The 14,404-nt window shown below is 44.8% G+C and overlaps 1 protein-coding gene across 43 annotated transcripts in view; it reads right to left on the minus strand.

Moving 5' to 3' along the window:
• MADD (MAP kinase activating death domain) overlaps nucleotides 1–14,404 on the minus strand; it is a 137,271-nt gene that overhangs the window by 23,648 nt on the left and 99,219 nt on the right. For all 43 annotated transcript variants that reach the window (XM_060261677.1, XM_060261675.1, XM_060261669.1 and 40 more), the window contains 2 exons: nucleotides 4,325–4,397; nucleotides 2,667–2,773 (listed from right to left, as the gene is read on the minus strand). In XM_060261677.1, coding sequence (XP_060117660.1) covers nucleotides 2,667–2,773; nucleotides 4,325–4,397 — 180 coding nt within the window. The remainder of the gene's footprint in view (nucleotides 1–2,666; nucleotides 2,774–4,324; nucleotides 4,398–14,404) is intronic.

A 14,404-nucleotide genomic window follows, 5' to 3' on the forward strand; every position in this document is an offset into this window, starting at 1 on the left:
GCATATACAGACACACATGTATTTCTGGTTGCTCTATTATTATAAAGGATTTCCCTCCTCAAATCAAAATCCAAACCTGAGCATTTTATGTAAGTATTTTAAGATCTTGTCTGGGCTGCCTTTAATGCTTAAGGACAAGTTGGTCTGACAGTGTGTGAATGTGCAGGAAAAGTGTGACAGATTCCTAGGTGGGATATTGTTAAATTTAGTTACTACTTGCTTTCCAAATAATAATAATAAATAATATTTTATCTTTCATTCACAGTAAAATAATATCAGTGGACAGCAACAGTATTTACTGTTGAAAATCAGACTATGCAACACAAGAACATTTATGGATAGCTTCAAAAATATCAGGATGATTAAGTATCTCTCTGGATCCTAAAGAATGGCAAATTCTGCTGTACTTCTGAGCAGCCATCCAACTGACAGACACACTCCCTCCCCCCATGAAAAACAAGTATGTAAAAAACTAGAATGCATTCACTGAGAATCAATACAATATTTGAAGTTTACATGGAGTTGTCTCATAATACCAATGTGTGGGGATATGGAAGGGAGAGATAATTGCTTAATCTGTCTACCAGATTAATCCCTCCCCCAGTCATCTTTAACCTATTTTATTCCAGATTGCCTCTGAAGTAAGGAATAAGTTAACGAAGAGAAGGGAATTGCCAGAGGAAGACGCATTTATTGGGGACATCCAGCAGACATGGGAAGAGTTAAACAATCCCTTCCTTCTGTCCAAATGGCCCAATCCCTTCTCTATTACTTCAGCACAGGTATGAAAGCACAAGTTTGTTAATATAAAAATGCAGGTTTACCCTAAATGATAAGAAATGGAAGGAAATCAGATTTGCACAATGACTTTTTATCGCTTCTCCTCTGTGCATAACATATATACCTCTACATATAGAAAGGAACAAATGCTCAGTGATAAGAAAGCAAGTTGTAAAACACCTTGGCTGTGATTCAACAAAGCTATTTTTATTTTATATGACTTCAACTGAATTATGGCTTGCCTCTTAAGCAGTACAAGAGGGAATGTAAAAACCCCCCTCCAACCACATTATGGATTTCCTATACATGTGTATAAAGCTTTGTTGGAGCTCAGTCCATGTCACTTATGGGCACCAGTAGTGGGAAGGTTGAACATACAAGAAAACAATGCACTGCACATGAGACTGCCTGACAAAATTTATTCTCTATTTTTTCTCTCAATCTCATATACACACACGCACAGTCCTGAAACTGACTCTGCAACATGTAGGGTTGCCAAGTCCAATTCAAGAAATATCTGGGGACTTTGGGGATGGAGCCAGGAGACTTTGGGGGTGGAGCCAGGGGACATTAGGGGCGGACCCAGGAACAAGGGTGTGACAAGCATAATTGAATTCCAAGGGAGTTCTGGCCATCACATTTAAAGGGACAGCACACCTTTTTAAATGTCTTCCTTCCATAGGAAATAATGATGGATAGGGGCACCTTCTTTTGGGGCTCACAGAATGGGACCCCCTGGTCCAATTGTTTTGAAACTTGGGGGATACTTTGGGAAGAGGAACTAGATACTATACTGAAAATTTGGTGCCTCTACCACAAAAAACAGCTCCCCCAGAGCCCCTGAAACCTCCAGATCAATTCCCCATTATACCCTATGAGAATCGATCTCCACATAGGGAATAATGAAGTGCTCAGCAGACGTTCCTCTCCCCCCACCCCCCCCGTTTCTGGCGACTCTGAAGCAAGGGAATGGCCTCTCTACTCATGAGTTGCTGTCAACTTCTTCCAAGTAACACAGACACCCCATCCCAAGAGGAAGCCTTTCCAATCGGAGACTGGAGCCTCCGGAGGGGGATAGTCACATGGTGGCTTTGGGGGCGGGGCTTCCCCCCACCGGTCAGCTGACTGGGGGCGGGAAGCAGTCTGGGAAAGCAGAAGAACCCCCGCTGGGACCTGGGGATTGGCAAGCCTAGCAACATGTGCAACACAAACATGAACACAACGCAAAAGAAAAACAATGATCAAAAGAAGCAAAAAGAAAACACATCCAGATAAAAGAACAAAGAGTGACAACATAATTCAATTTGTGTTTCCTCTACACCCTAAAGGAACAAACAATAAGTTTATGATAAAGACTCTCTATGTCTTTGTATATACAGAAAAGTCTTTCCACTAGAACTGCTCCACTAGAATGACTAAGAGCTGTTTTGCCTGTGTTCATACAATCTGCCTCCAGCATTCCACAGTTATTAAACGTTGCTGAAGATAATTCTAGAAATCTAAATAGCCAAACCCATAACACTATATTAATGGTACTTTTTAAATCAAAAAGACACCCTTCATCAATAACATTGTGAAGAAAAGTTTTAATGAAGAACCCCACTGCATACTTCTTGCACAAAAACATTTTTAAATCCTTTGGGTCATATTTTCACAGGTCTCTGATTGACAATATAAACTCTGCCCACTAGTACTTAAATTTGCAATCTGGTGTAAACACTTTTAAGTATGCTGTATCTACCGAAGCTCTTCTAATTACAAAATTAGATAGACTGTATCTCATTTCCTTCCCCCTTGAAAATGCAGGGAAGAGGAAACACATTCTTATTGGAATGCTTCAAGAAGCTTCATGCTGAAATCTACATCACTGAAGGGTTCTTTCCTACCTGACTGTGCATGAATTTCAGGTTAATTCCTTCCAATGTGACTTGGAGTAGCCCTCCTTCACCAGTCTTCATGTCCTGCACTGGGAATTCTCCACCCAGTTCAGGGCCTATGACAGAACAACAAAACGACTTTTTTCCTCAAAAAAACACAAGATTATCTGAATATGTATATGAAAAATAAAGCATGTTCTATTACAGATGAATCCTGGCAAGAAATTTTCTTCCCAAAACAGAGCCGTAATTCATCTTTGGTTTCTACACCATATATAATGAGAAACAACAGGAAAAGTCTCTCTCAGTGCCTGTGATCAAAACCCAAAATTAGGTTATCTAACAAATTTAGAAATTTTAAATTGGCTTAAAGCTACTTTCCCAGGTTTTAAGAAACCAATGACATTTCAAAACAAAGTCCTAAACCAAGAAATATACAGTTTTAGATTTTCCCAAAATCCAGCTTGCTCAAAAGTAGTTTACAAAACAATTTTCTAATTGATCTTATTCTTATGTTGAATTCAGCACCAAAATGCAGATTTTAAAAATCTGCACAATGGAACCAGATACAGAAAGAACCCCAAATCTTGCAGGAAAAATGTTTTAAAAGGTAGATGTTAACCCCTGCCCCTCCCCCAAACAAAGAGTCATCTGTCAACTTGCATACAACTTGCAACTTTTTGAAAGTGTCATGTGAGATCTTGCAAGATCATATCTGGCAATTTGGGGCTAACAACCCTATAAGCCAGGTGTTTTGGGTTTTTTTAAAGAATGGCTGAGGGGCAGAAAAAGAAGGAGCATGAAGATGGGTGTGGTAATAGATGGAGAAGAAGAGTAATAGGAGGTGATGCCACTGATGGGGGAAAGAGGGGTGAACAAGAGAAGATGAAACAGGGACCACCATGTGTGTATGTGCGAGGGGTAGAATTTGCTTGCCTCACAAGTTTCTCATGAGTACCTCACTTCGTATGTATTTATGTGAGTTTTGCAATATGAAAAAGGTATTCAACTAGCTTGCTCAGTCTTTTCATATTATAGCAGCTGAAGCTATAACAGGAAAAAGGAAAGGTCCCCCTGTGCAAGCACCAGTCATTTCAGACTCTGAGATGATGTTGCTTTCACAACGTTTTCACGGTAGACTTTTTACGGGGTGGTTTGCCATTACCTTCCCCAGTCATCTATGCTTTCCCCCCAGCAAGCTGAGTACTCATTTTACCAACCTTGGAAGGATGGAAGGCTGAGTCAACCTCGAGCCGGCTACCTGAAAACCCAGCTTCCACTGGGGATTGAACTCAGGTTGTGAGCAGAGCTTAGAACTATAATAACATGGCCATAAACAGTCTGTATTTGGGATGTCATTTACTTTTGTACTTTTCACATGAATAACATTAACATATACTGAGGAAGACAAGATTTATTGTCTTTTAAAAAGGATTCCTCACTTTTATTCTTCAATTTATAACCCATCCCTGATGTCCATGCCCAATTTTCTCCTACCTACTATCCTTGCACATACCTAGAATATGAAAATCTCTTTTTTTGCCATCAAAACTGGCAGTAGTAAACAGAAATCTTTCCAGACTCTAAATAATAAGCACCACATACACTTCAAAAATACTGTAAGAGTAACTGAGTACTTGCCAAATCCCATCCATTCCTCTTCTTACCTGGTTTTATGCTTTGTTGTCTTGCTGCTGCTCGCTCCATGCTATCTTTTACACAATAATATAGTTCTCGGCACTACAAAAGAAGAAAATTAAAAGGTGAAGTAAAAATAAGGCATATAAAATGCAAAGGCACTTATTAACCAGGACATGAATCCTGTCCTTCCTTCACAGAGCTATGGGGAATATGCCTGAGGGTTATGCCATATTAACGCCACAAAAATCCAGCCAGAGACTAGCTTGAAGTCACCCCATGATTTTCCTGGATAAACAGGGATTTGAACCCAGGCCCCTGCAGTTCAAATCCCACTATCCACTACAGGGCTGTAGCCAGGATTTTTTGGTTTGTGGGGCATTTTTTTTCTTGTGGGACACCCCACTTAAAATAATAAATAAATAATAAAAACAAGCATGAAAATTGGCTCTGCACCCCCAATTCCCCACATGAGATTACCCTGAAAACAAAAAAAAAGCAAACATGAACTGTTTCTTTTACTTTTTTAAAATAACATCTGAGCCAGGTCCTGCAGATAGAGCCATAGGGCTTAGCTAACTGGAATCAGATTGGGAAACTCCTGGAGATGTTGGGATGAAGCCTGGGAAAAGCAGGGACCTCAGTGGGGTACAATGCTATAGAGTCTCCCCTCCAGAGTATCCATTTTCTCCAGGGGAACTGACTGTTCTCTGTAGTTTGGAGATGGACTGTAATTCCAGGTCCCACCTGGAGTCTGACATCCCTACCCCCGCCCACCCCATGCAGCTTTCCTCACAAGGAGTTTAAAAGGCACATATACTTTCTCTTCAAATGCAAAACAAAAGCAAGGACTCTGTTCTCCCCATCGCTGCCAATTCTGACAGCATGGGACTTGCTGGCAATGGGAGAGAGAGAGGCAATAAATAAAATTAAAAATTTGAACTTGGGGGGCCTTGGCAGTAAGTCAGGGGGTGGGCCCCACTGTAGCTACAGGCCTAATCCACTATAATCATGCTAGATCTCAATGCACTGCTGCCCTGTGAGAACAGAGAAAACAACTTGATTTTTTTGGCCACTATGTGACACAGAGTGTTGGACTGGATAGGCCATTGGCCTGATCCAACATGGCTTCTTATGTTCTTAACTGCCTATAGCTGAGGAAGATCCATTCATTCCAGTCCTCAAACATTACTGCAAGCATATCAGAGCTGCTTGGTGATTGGATGGAGAGTTCTTGCTATTTGCCCCTACCTTCTGCCTTTGACTTTTCACTCACAATACAAATGTAGTGCCTTGTCTTGGATAGTATTGATAAATTAGAATAACTGAAGTATACTTCAAGGAAATGGGAAACTATGGGGTGATTTACATCTTCCAGAATGAGGAGATTCCTTCTCAAAGCAGTTGTCCCTTAGCAGCATTTTCTTGAGCTCCTTTTTCTCCAAACGGACATACAGACACTACCAGAAGGGTTAATACATTTTTCAAAGGAAGGAAAATAGGGGCAAATAGGGCTGAAAGTTGTTTTAAGTTCTCACACTGGCAGTGGTGGAAGAGTATCCAGAATTATTGGGAGGATAAAATGAAATAATCCAATATGTGTTGGTCTAAGCTTATTGTGGGGGAGGTGGTGTGAGGGGAACAGAATGTGATATTTTTTAAAAACAAATTTTTTTACAAAATCTCTGCTCTGGCTTTCTGCCTCCACAAGGGCCATGATGTAAAGAAAATTCAGGTTAAACACTCTTCTCATCTTCCCGTAGTGACTGAGCAGGTTCATAAGGGAGTAGGCAGTGCTTCAGATATGTTGGTCCCAAATCATACAAGGCTTTAAAGTCCTTGAACTGTGCTCCCCAAAATAAATTTGGAGCCAATGTGCATAGGCCAAGAGTGGGGTGATATGATCCTTACAACCCACTCCAGCCAAAATCCTGGCTGCATAATTTGCACCAATTGAAGTTTCCAAACACTTCTCAAGGGCAGCCCAGGCAGAGTGCATTGCCATAATCTAATCTAGATGTAATCAGGGCATGCACCATATAATATGTTCATAAACTACTGGGAGAATTTTGCTTTATATATGTCAAATATAAAATATTAACTTACAAAATACTATATGGGGGGAACGCAATAGGTTTGTCCACAGTATACTGCAATAGTATTTATTTTATTTTGGCATGAGAGCATATTTCATTACAAACAATTTGTGTCTAGCTGGTCAGAGAGCTTCAGATTTCATATTTGACTACTAAATGACAGTTAAAGAAGCTTACTATTTTATTAAACAGCACACAAACTCCTATAATCTTCCCAGATTAAAAAAATAAATCAATTTTGACATTTTCAAGGATTATTCAGTATGATGAAAACCAAGGTGGGTTGTGAAGAGCTCCTGGAGGATCTTTATATATTGTACGTGTGTCAAGTTGCTTCTGACCTAGGGCACGCCTATGAATTAACAATAGGACTTCTTGAAAACCGAGGGCCATGGCTTCCTTGGCTGAGTCAATCCATCTTTTCCTAATGCCTTCAAATTTTCCTAGCATTTTTGTCTTTTCCAGTGACTCTTGTCTTCTCACAATGTGACCAATATACAATAGTCTCAGTTTGGTCATTCTAGCTTCTAGGGAAATTTCAGGGCTTGATCTGAACCAGAATCAACTAATTTGTCTTTTTGGCAGTCCATGGTATCCATTAAACTCTCCTCCAACACAACATTTCTAATGAATCAACTTTCCTTCTGCCAGCTTTATAAATTGGTGAGTGGAAAATGAAGTTTAGTGTTGGTAGGTATAAGTTGATGCCCTCTAGAATAAAAACCTCCTAGTGTTAAATATATGCCGAATCAGTTGAGACTGAAAGAGATCTAGGAATCGTAGTGGATTGCTCAATGAAAATGTTGACTCAGTGTGCAGCACTAGTACAAAAGACAAAACCAAGATGGGGATTACTTGGAAAGGGCCTGAAAATAACATGGTCAATACAGTAATGCTATTGGATAGAGCTATGGTTTACAGGCATTTAAAATATCATATACCATTCTGGTCATTATAGCGCAAAAAGAATATTGCAAAGCTGGAAAAAGTACAGAAGAGAGAAGCTAAGATGATTATGAGGGTGGAGCACCTTTCCTATGCAGAAAAGCTGAAGAAGCTGTTCCATGGAGAAGAGATCCATCAATAGGTATTAGTGGTGGCTAAATGGAAGGGGCAGCAAACTTCTGAATACCAGAGCTAGAAAGAAGAACTAGGGGAAAGCAAGACTTGGCCTCTATGCTTTGTTTGTTTGCTCTCCAGGGCAACTGGTTGGCCACTCTCTGAAAACAGGATGCTCTTCCTATGTACACGCATTACAACTGCATCAATCAAATTTCAAACCCAAGATTAGGATGTTAGCAGTTTACCAGAAATATGGCACCCATAGCTCACCTTTTGAAACTAAGGTTTAAAATTGCTGATGTAGATGACACATTATGCAACTGAAAAGAAGGGGGAAAACTTAAACCAAAATAAATTGAATTATATATCAAAAGGTTAAGAAAATTTAAACATACAGGCCATATAATACTGTTGTCATTTTAAAAATTAATGGATATTAAGGAATATACAAAAATATACATATTTATTTCAAAACAGATTTATTTAATAACATTGACACTCACAGGGGGGGAGGGGGGCTCCCTCTTGGGTATCCTGCCCCCCCAGGGAAAGTGTATGCGCAATACATAGCCTCTCCTTCCCGGTGTAGTGAACGCCGCGTGGTCACTGTCCGGCTATGCCTGGCAGATGGTCACTGCAATGGCCTCTCCTGTATTACTGCATCCGTGGCAACACCTTCCCGCTGGTCCCCCCCCCCGTTTCTCACAGAGTTTGCCACATCATGGTGCGACCGAATGTCCGGCGGTATAACCAGATGGGCAGGCTGGGCTCACCAACCTCGCCAGCCAAGAGAAGGAAAACTCTAACATCAAACCCGGGCAGATAGAGCTCGTTAATGTAACACCTACCACCTGAAGGACTCGCTGCCGGCGTCCCGGCTTACTGGGCCATGGCAGATGACCCCAAGGTGAAAGGGTGGAGCCAGTACCGCGCACACTGTGCTTCACCTAAAAATTCCTCTACGCAGGTCTGAAGGGCACATCCACAACCCACAACACACCAAGTCCTGCAGCGATGGGCAAGGGGCGAAACGGCAGGTGGAAGATGCCACTGGAAGCCGCAGTCCCGATCCTGCATGTAGGGGGTTCAGGGTATTGGTCGCCTGATGCTGACCCGGAGACGAAAGCATCTTTCGGCAGCACCCTTAACGACCAAGCAGCCTTATCTAGGGACAGCACTGCTTGCTCCACACGGAGAGGGGCCTAGAAAAGGTGGCCTAAACAAAGCTCGTCTCCCTCACCCCAGTTGGCTAGCTGCGGTCAACGGGCATCCTTACTTGCGGTCAAAAAATAACAAAGAAAAGGCATGCACCTGCCTCACAAAGTGTGCAAAGACTTAAGCTTGCGTGCTGGAACATCAGAACCATGCTTGACACAGTAGACAGTGGTCGCCCTGAACGACGCTCTGCTCTAGTTGCCCACGAACTTCTCAGGTTGAATATTGACATAGCAGCTCTCAGTGAGGTCCGTTTCCCTGAGGAAGGTAGTCTTCAAGAACATGGTGCTGGCTATACCCTCTACTGGTCGGGTAAGTCAAAAGCTGAGAGCCGCCTTTCTGGCGTTGGCTTCATGGTCAGGAACTCCATTGCCTCCAAACTCGAAAACCTGCCAACAGGTCACTCAGATCGCATCATGTCCATGCGCCTCCCACTTCAAAACAAGCAGCATGCAACACTCTTCAGTGTGTATGCCCCAACCCTTCAAGCAGATCCTGCAGAAAAGAACAAGTTCTATGCTGATCTACGCAACCTCGTACGGAAGACCCCTACAGAGGACAAGGTGATCATCCTTGGTGACTTCAATGCCAGAATAGGTAAAGACTCGGAAGCCTGGAAAGGAGTACTTGGCAAACACGGCATTGGCAACTGCAATGATAACGGGCGCCTCCTGCTAGAATTCTGCACGGAGCACCAGCTCACCATCATCAACACTATCTTTCAGCAGAAGAACAGCCTGAAGACAACCCGGATGCACCCACGGTCCAAGCACTGGCACCTTATCGACTACATTCTGGTGCGCCAGAGAGACCTTCGAGATGTCTTACACACCCGAGTAATGCCCAGTGCGGAATGTCATACGGATCATCGTCTTGTACGCTGCAATCTCCGTCTTCACTTTAAACCCACACCCAGGAGAGGAGGTATCCCTTGGAGGAAGCTTCAGGTTGGCAGCCTTCAGTCAGCCGAAGTTAAAGCTGACTTCCAGGCAAAACTCCAGTCAAGAATTGAGGACCCCAGTTGCCCCACAGACCCTTCTCCAGAAGCACTCTGGGAACACCTAAAAACTACCATCCTGTTGATCTCTGAAGAAGTCCTTGGGTTCTCCACAAGGAAGAACAAGGACTGGTTTGACGAGAACAATCAAGAGATCCAAGAATTACTAGCGAAAAAGAGATCTGCCTACCAAGCACATCTTGCTCAGCCCTCCTGTCCCGGGAAAAAAGCAATCTTTCGCGCTGCATGTAGCAACCTCCAGCGCAAGCTTCGAGACATTCAGAACAAGTGGTGGACCAAGCTTGCAGAGAGAACCCAGCTGTGTGCAGACACTGGTGATTTAAGAGGGTTCTACAAAGCCCTGAAGGCAGTATATGGCCCATCATATCAGGCTCAGAGTCCCTTGCGTAGTGCAGACGGCCAAGTGCTCCTCACAGACAAGGCATCCATACTGAACCGGTGGTCGGAGTATTTTCAGGCTCTCTTCAGTGCCAACCGCATAGTTCAAGATTCAGCAACCCACCTCACCCCACTTCAACCAGTGAAAACAGAGTTGGATGAGATCCCCACCCTAGAAGAGACTGTTAAAGCCATCAAGCAACTGAAAAGTGGCAAGGCAGCGGGAGTTGATGGAATCCCACCAGAGATCTGGAAGCATGGGGGCACAGTACTACATAGCACACTTCACAAAGTACTTGTCACCTGCTGGGAACAAGGCAAACTACCACAGGACTTTCGCGATGCAATCATCATCACTCTACACAAGAACAAAGGAGAAAAGTCAGACTGCTCCAACTACCGGTGGATAACCCTGCTCTCCATCGCAGGCAAAATCCTTGCTAGAATACTCCTGAACAGACTGGTGCCCACCATTGCAGAAGAACTCCTCCCAGAGAGCCAGTGCGGCTTCAGAGCTAACAGGAGCACCACCGACATGGTATTTGTTCTCAGGAAGCTCCAAGAGAAATGCAGGGAACAGAGCAAGGGTCTATATGTGACTTTTGTCGACCTTACCAAAGCTTTCGATACCGTTAGCAGGAAAGGCCTATGGCAAATCTTGGAACGTTTAGGATGTCCCCCAAGGTTCCTCAGCATGATCATCCAGCTACATGAAGACCAGCAAGGCCAAGTCAGACACTGCAACGACCTCTCGGAGCCCTTCCCAATAGGCACAGGTATAAAGCAAGGCTGCGTTCTCGCGCCAACTCTCTTTACGATCTTCTTTAGCATGATGCTTCAAAGAGCCGCAGTAGATCTAGATGATGACGATGGTGTCTACATCCGCTATCGCACCGATGGCAGCCTGTTCAACCTGAGGCGACTAAAGGCTCACTCCAAGACAATGGAAAAACTCATCCGAGAGCTACTATTTGCTGATGATGCTGCACTCGTCTCCCACTCGGTATCAGCTCTGCAGCATATGACGTCCTGCTTTGCAGAGGCTGCCAAGCTATTCGGCCTAGAAGTTAGTCTGAAGAAGACAGAAGTTCTCCACCAGCCTGCACCCCAGGAAGATTATCACCCTCCCTGCATCACTGTGGGTGAATCAGTTCTGAAGACAGTCCAGCAGTTCAGCTACCTGGGGTGCATCATCTCCTCAGATGCCAAGATCAACAAGGAGATTGACAACAGGCTGGCAAAGGCAAATCGTGCATTTGGCCGACTGCACAAAAGAGTGTGGAGCAACAAGCATCTGAAAAAAGGCACAAAGATCAATGTTTACAAAGCGGTTGTGATGACAACCCTCATCTACGGCTCCGAATCGTGGGTTTTATACCGTCATCACCTGTGACTCCTCGAGCGCTTTCATTAGCGCTGCCTTCGCACCATCCTCAACATCCACTGGAGTAACTTTGTGACCAACACTGAAGTCCTCAAGCGGGCGGAGGTTACAAGCATCGAGGCACTGCTGTTGAAGACGCAGCTGCGCTGGGCAGGGCATATTTCTAGGATGGAAAACCACCGCCTTCCCAAGATTGCTCTGTATGGCGAACTTTCCACCGGCCATCGAAATAGAGGGGCACCAAAGAAGAGGTACAAGGACTCCTTGAAGAAATCCCTTGGCACCTGTCGCATCAACCATCACCAGTGGTCTGACCTAGCCTCAGATCGCAAAGCATGGAGGCACACCATCCACCAGGCTGTCTCTTCCTTTGAGAACGCACGCATAGCTGGTCTTGAGGACAAAAGGAGATTGAGGAAGAATCGCACTGCTACAGCACCAACCCCAAATCAGACTTTTCCCTGCAGCCACTGTGGCCGGATCTGCCTGTCCCGCATTGGTCTTGTCAGCCACCAGCGAGCCTGCAGCAGACGTGGACTACTGCACCCTTCTTAAATCTTCGTTCGCGAAGTCAAGCCGAGAGAGACACTCACAATAAAAACAGGTTGTTTACCTGTAACTGATGATCTTTGAGTAGTCATCTGTGCATTCACACTGTTGGGATGATCAGTGCCTGTGCCAACACCGACGATGATCTAAAGCTTCTAGTTCCTACTGGGCATGCCCATGGACTCCACTGCGCATGTCCAGAGGAGGGTGCCATTATCCCGCCAGTTTCCTTCTTACCGTTAATCAACCAGATATAAAAAGGCTGGTAGCAGAGGGGAAGGAGGGCGGGTAGTGTGAATGCACAGATGACCACTTGAAGATCATCAGTTACAGGTAAGCAACCTGTTTTTCTTCTTTATGGTCTCTGTGCTTCACACTGTTGGGAGAGTAGCAAGCTTGGTTCTACCTGGAGGAGGGTGCTGCCAGACTTTCTTATTGAGTAGATGACAGAACCGACCAACCCACTATGGTTCTTTGCTTTGCACAGGTATCCAGAGCATAATGTCTGACAAAGGAGTTGGGAGAAGCCCACGTAGCAGCGTTGCATATGTCCTGCAGTGGAACTCCCTGTAAAAATGCCGTCGATGCAGCCATTGCTCTAGTGGAATGTGCTCTCACTGGGCCAGGAAGACGTCTCTTAGCCAAGGTATAGCACAGTTTAATTGCCTTGACAATCCACTTGGAGAGCCTCTGTACTGAGATCGCAGCTCCCTTCTTATCCTGTGCATAGGATACAAAAAGACGGTTGGATGACCAGAAGGGTTTAGTCCTGGTCAAATAGAACAAGAGCGCTCGTCTAACATCCAAGGAATGCCACCTCCTACCTGCCTCGGTCATAGGATTCGAAAAGAAGGTGGGAAGGTGGATAACCGACCGAAGATGGAAGAAGGAAACCACCTTAGGAAGAAATGTGATGTCAGGCCTTAGAGTGACCCCTTCCGCATGGAAAGTAAGGAAGGGTGGGTCATGGCAGAGCGCACATAGTTCACCCACTCTCCTAGCCGAGGTTACAGCTACCAGCAGCACTATTTTCCATGACAGAAGGTGTAAGCTACACATGGCCATCGGCTCAAAGGGCTTGTGTGTGAGCATAGTAAGAACCAGTTGCAAGTCCCAAGGCACGGAGGTTTTTGGCTCTGGTGGATACTTATGTACCAGTCCCTTCATAAATTGCTTACAGGCTGGATGAGAAAACACTGAACCACCATCAACAGGGTTGTGGAATGCCGACACTGCTGATAAATAGACTTTGACTGAGGAATGGGACAGACCCTTCTGCCTTAGCGATAGTAGGAATTCAAAGACAGATTGTAGGGAAAAATCCATGACCCACAGTTCAGTCTCCCTATGAAAACTCAGGAACTTTTTCCATTTATACAAGTAGGATGCCCTGGTCAACGGCTTCCTGCTGTTGGTGAGGACGTCCTGTATTTCAGAAGAGAATGGTGTCAGCGAACCAGCCATGCCATGAGCTTCAGATGCAGAGCGTCGTAATGAAGCACCAACCCCTCTTGGTCCATCAGGATGTCGTGTGCTTGAGGGAAGTGGACATACCTGTTCCTGCTCAAGTGTAGGAGCATTGGAAACCACGGCTGACGTGGCCACCATGGTGTTATGATGATGCAATGAACATCCTCCGCAATCAGTCTGTACACCACCCGATTTATCAACAGGATTGGTGGGAACATATATAGGAAATGTCCCCTCCAAGCAATAAGGAGTCCATCGCCATTGCGAGTGCAGAATAGAGAACATTTTGTGTTCACTCTCACGGCGAAAACATCCACTTGTGGGCTCCCCCATTTGTGGAACACGGGATGCAGGAATCTGTTGTTAAGCACCCACTTGTGGAGGGTCGCTCCACCACGGCTGAGAAAGTCCGCTTGCACATTGAGGACTCCTGCGATGTGCACAGCTATGACGTATATCCAGTGATGGATATACCAGTCCCAAATCTGCATCGCTAGCCCACATAGACTTCTGGATACTGTCCCTCCCTGTCTGTTTATGTAACTGAGAGCGGTGGTGTTGTCCATCTGAACCATTACAGCTTTTCCCTGCAAGGTTGGAAGGAAGGATCTCAGGGCAAACCAGATGGCCATCAGCTCCAGGAAGTTGATGTGGCACTGTGTGAGATTGGGTTCCCATAATGCTCCCACTGACATGCTCCAGAGATGGACCTCCCATCCCTCCAGAGACGCGTCCATGGTTATCGTCACCGTCTCCGACAGGCTTGGTTTTTGAAATGGGGCACCGCCCATAAGGTTGGCTTTCACCGCCCACCACCTCAGAGCAAAAACAAGAGATGTAGGAATCTTCATAATCATTCTCTGAGAGTGTCTCGTGGGTTTGAAATGTCGCAGAAACCACAGCTGTATTGGCTGCATTCTTAGCCAGGCAAAGGGTA

The sequence above is a fragment of the Heteronotia binoei genome, chromosome 21 (genome assembly GCF_032191835.1).
Source record: "Heteronotia binoei isolate CCM8104 ecotype False Entrance Well chromosome 21, APGP_CSIRO_Hbin_v1, whole genome shotgun sequence".
NCBI lineage: Eukaryota > Metazoa > Chordata > Lepidosauria > Squamata > Gekkonidae > Heteronotia > Heteronotia binoei.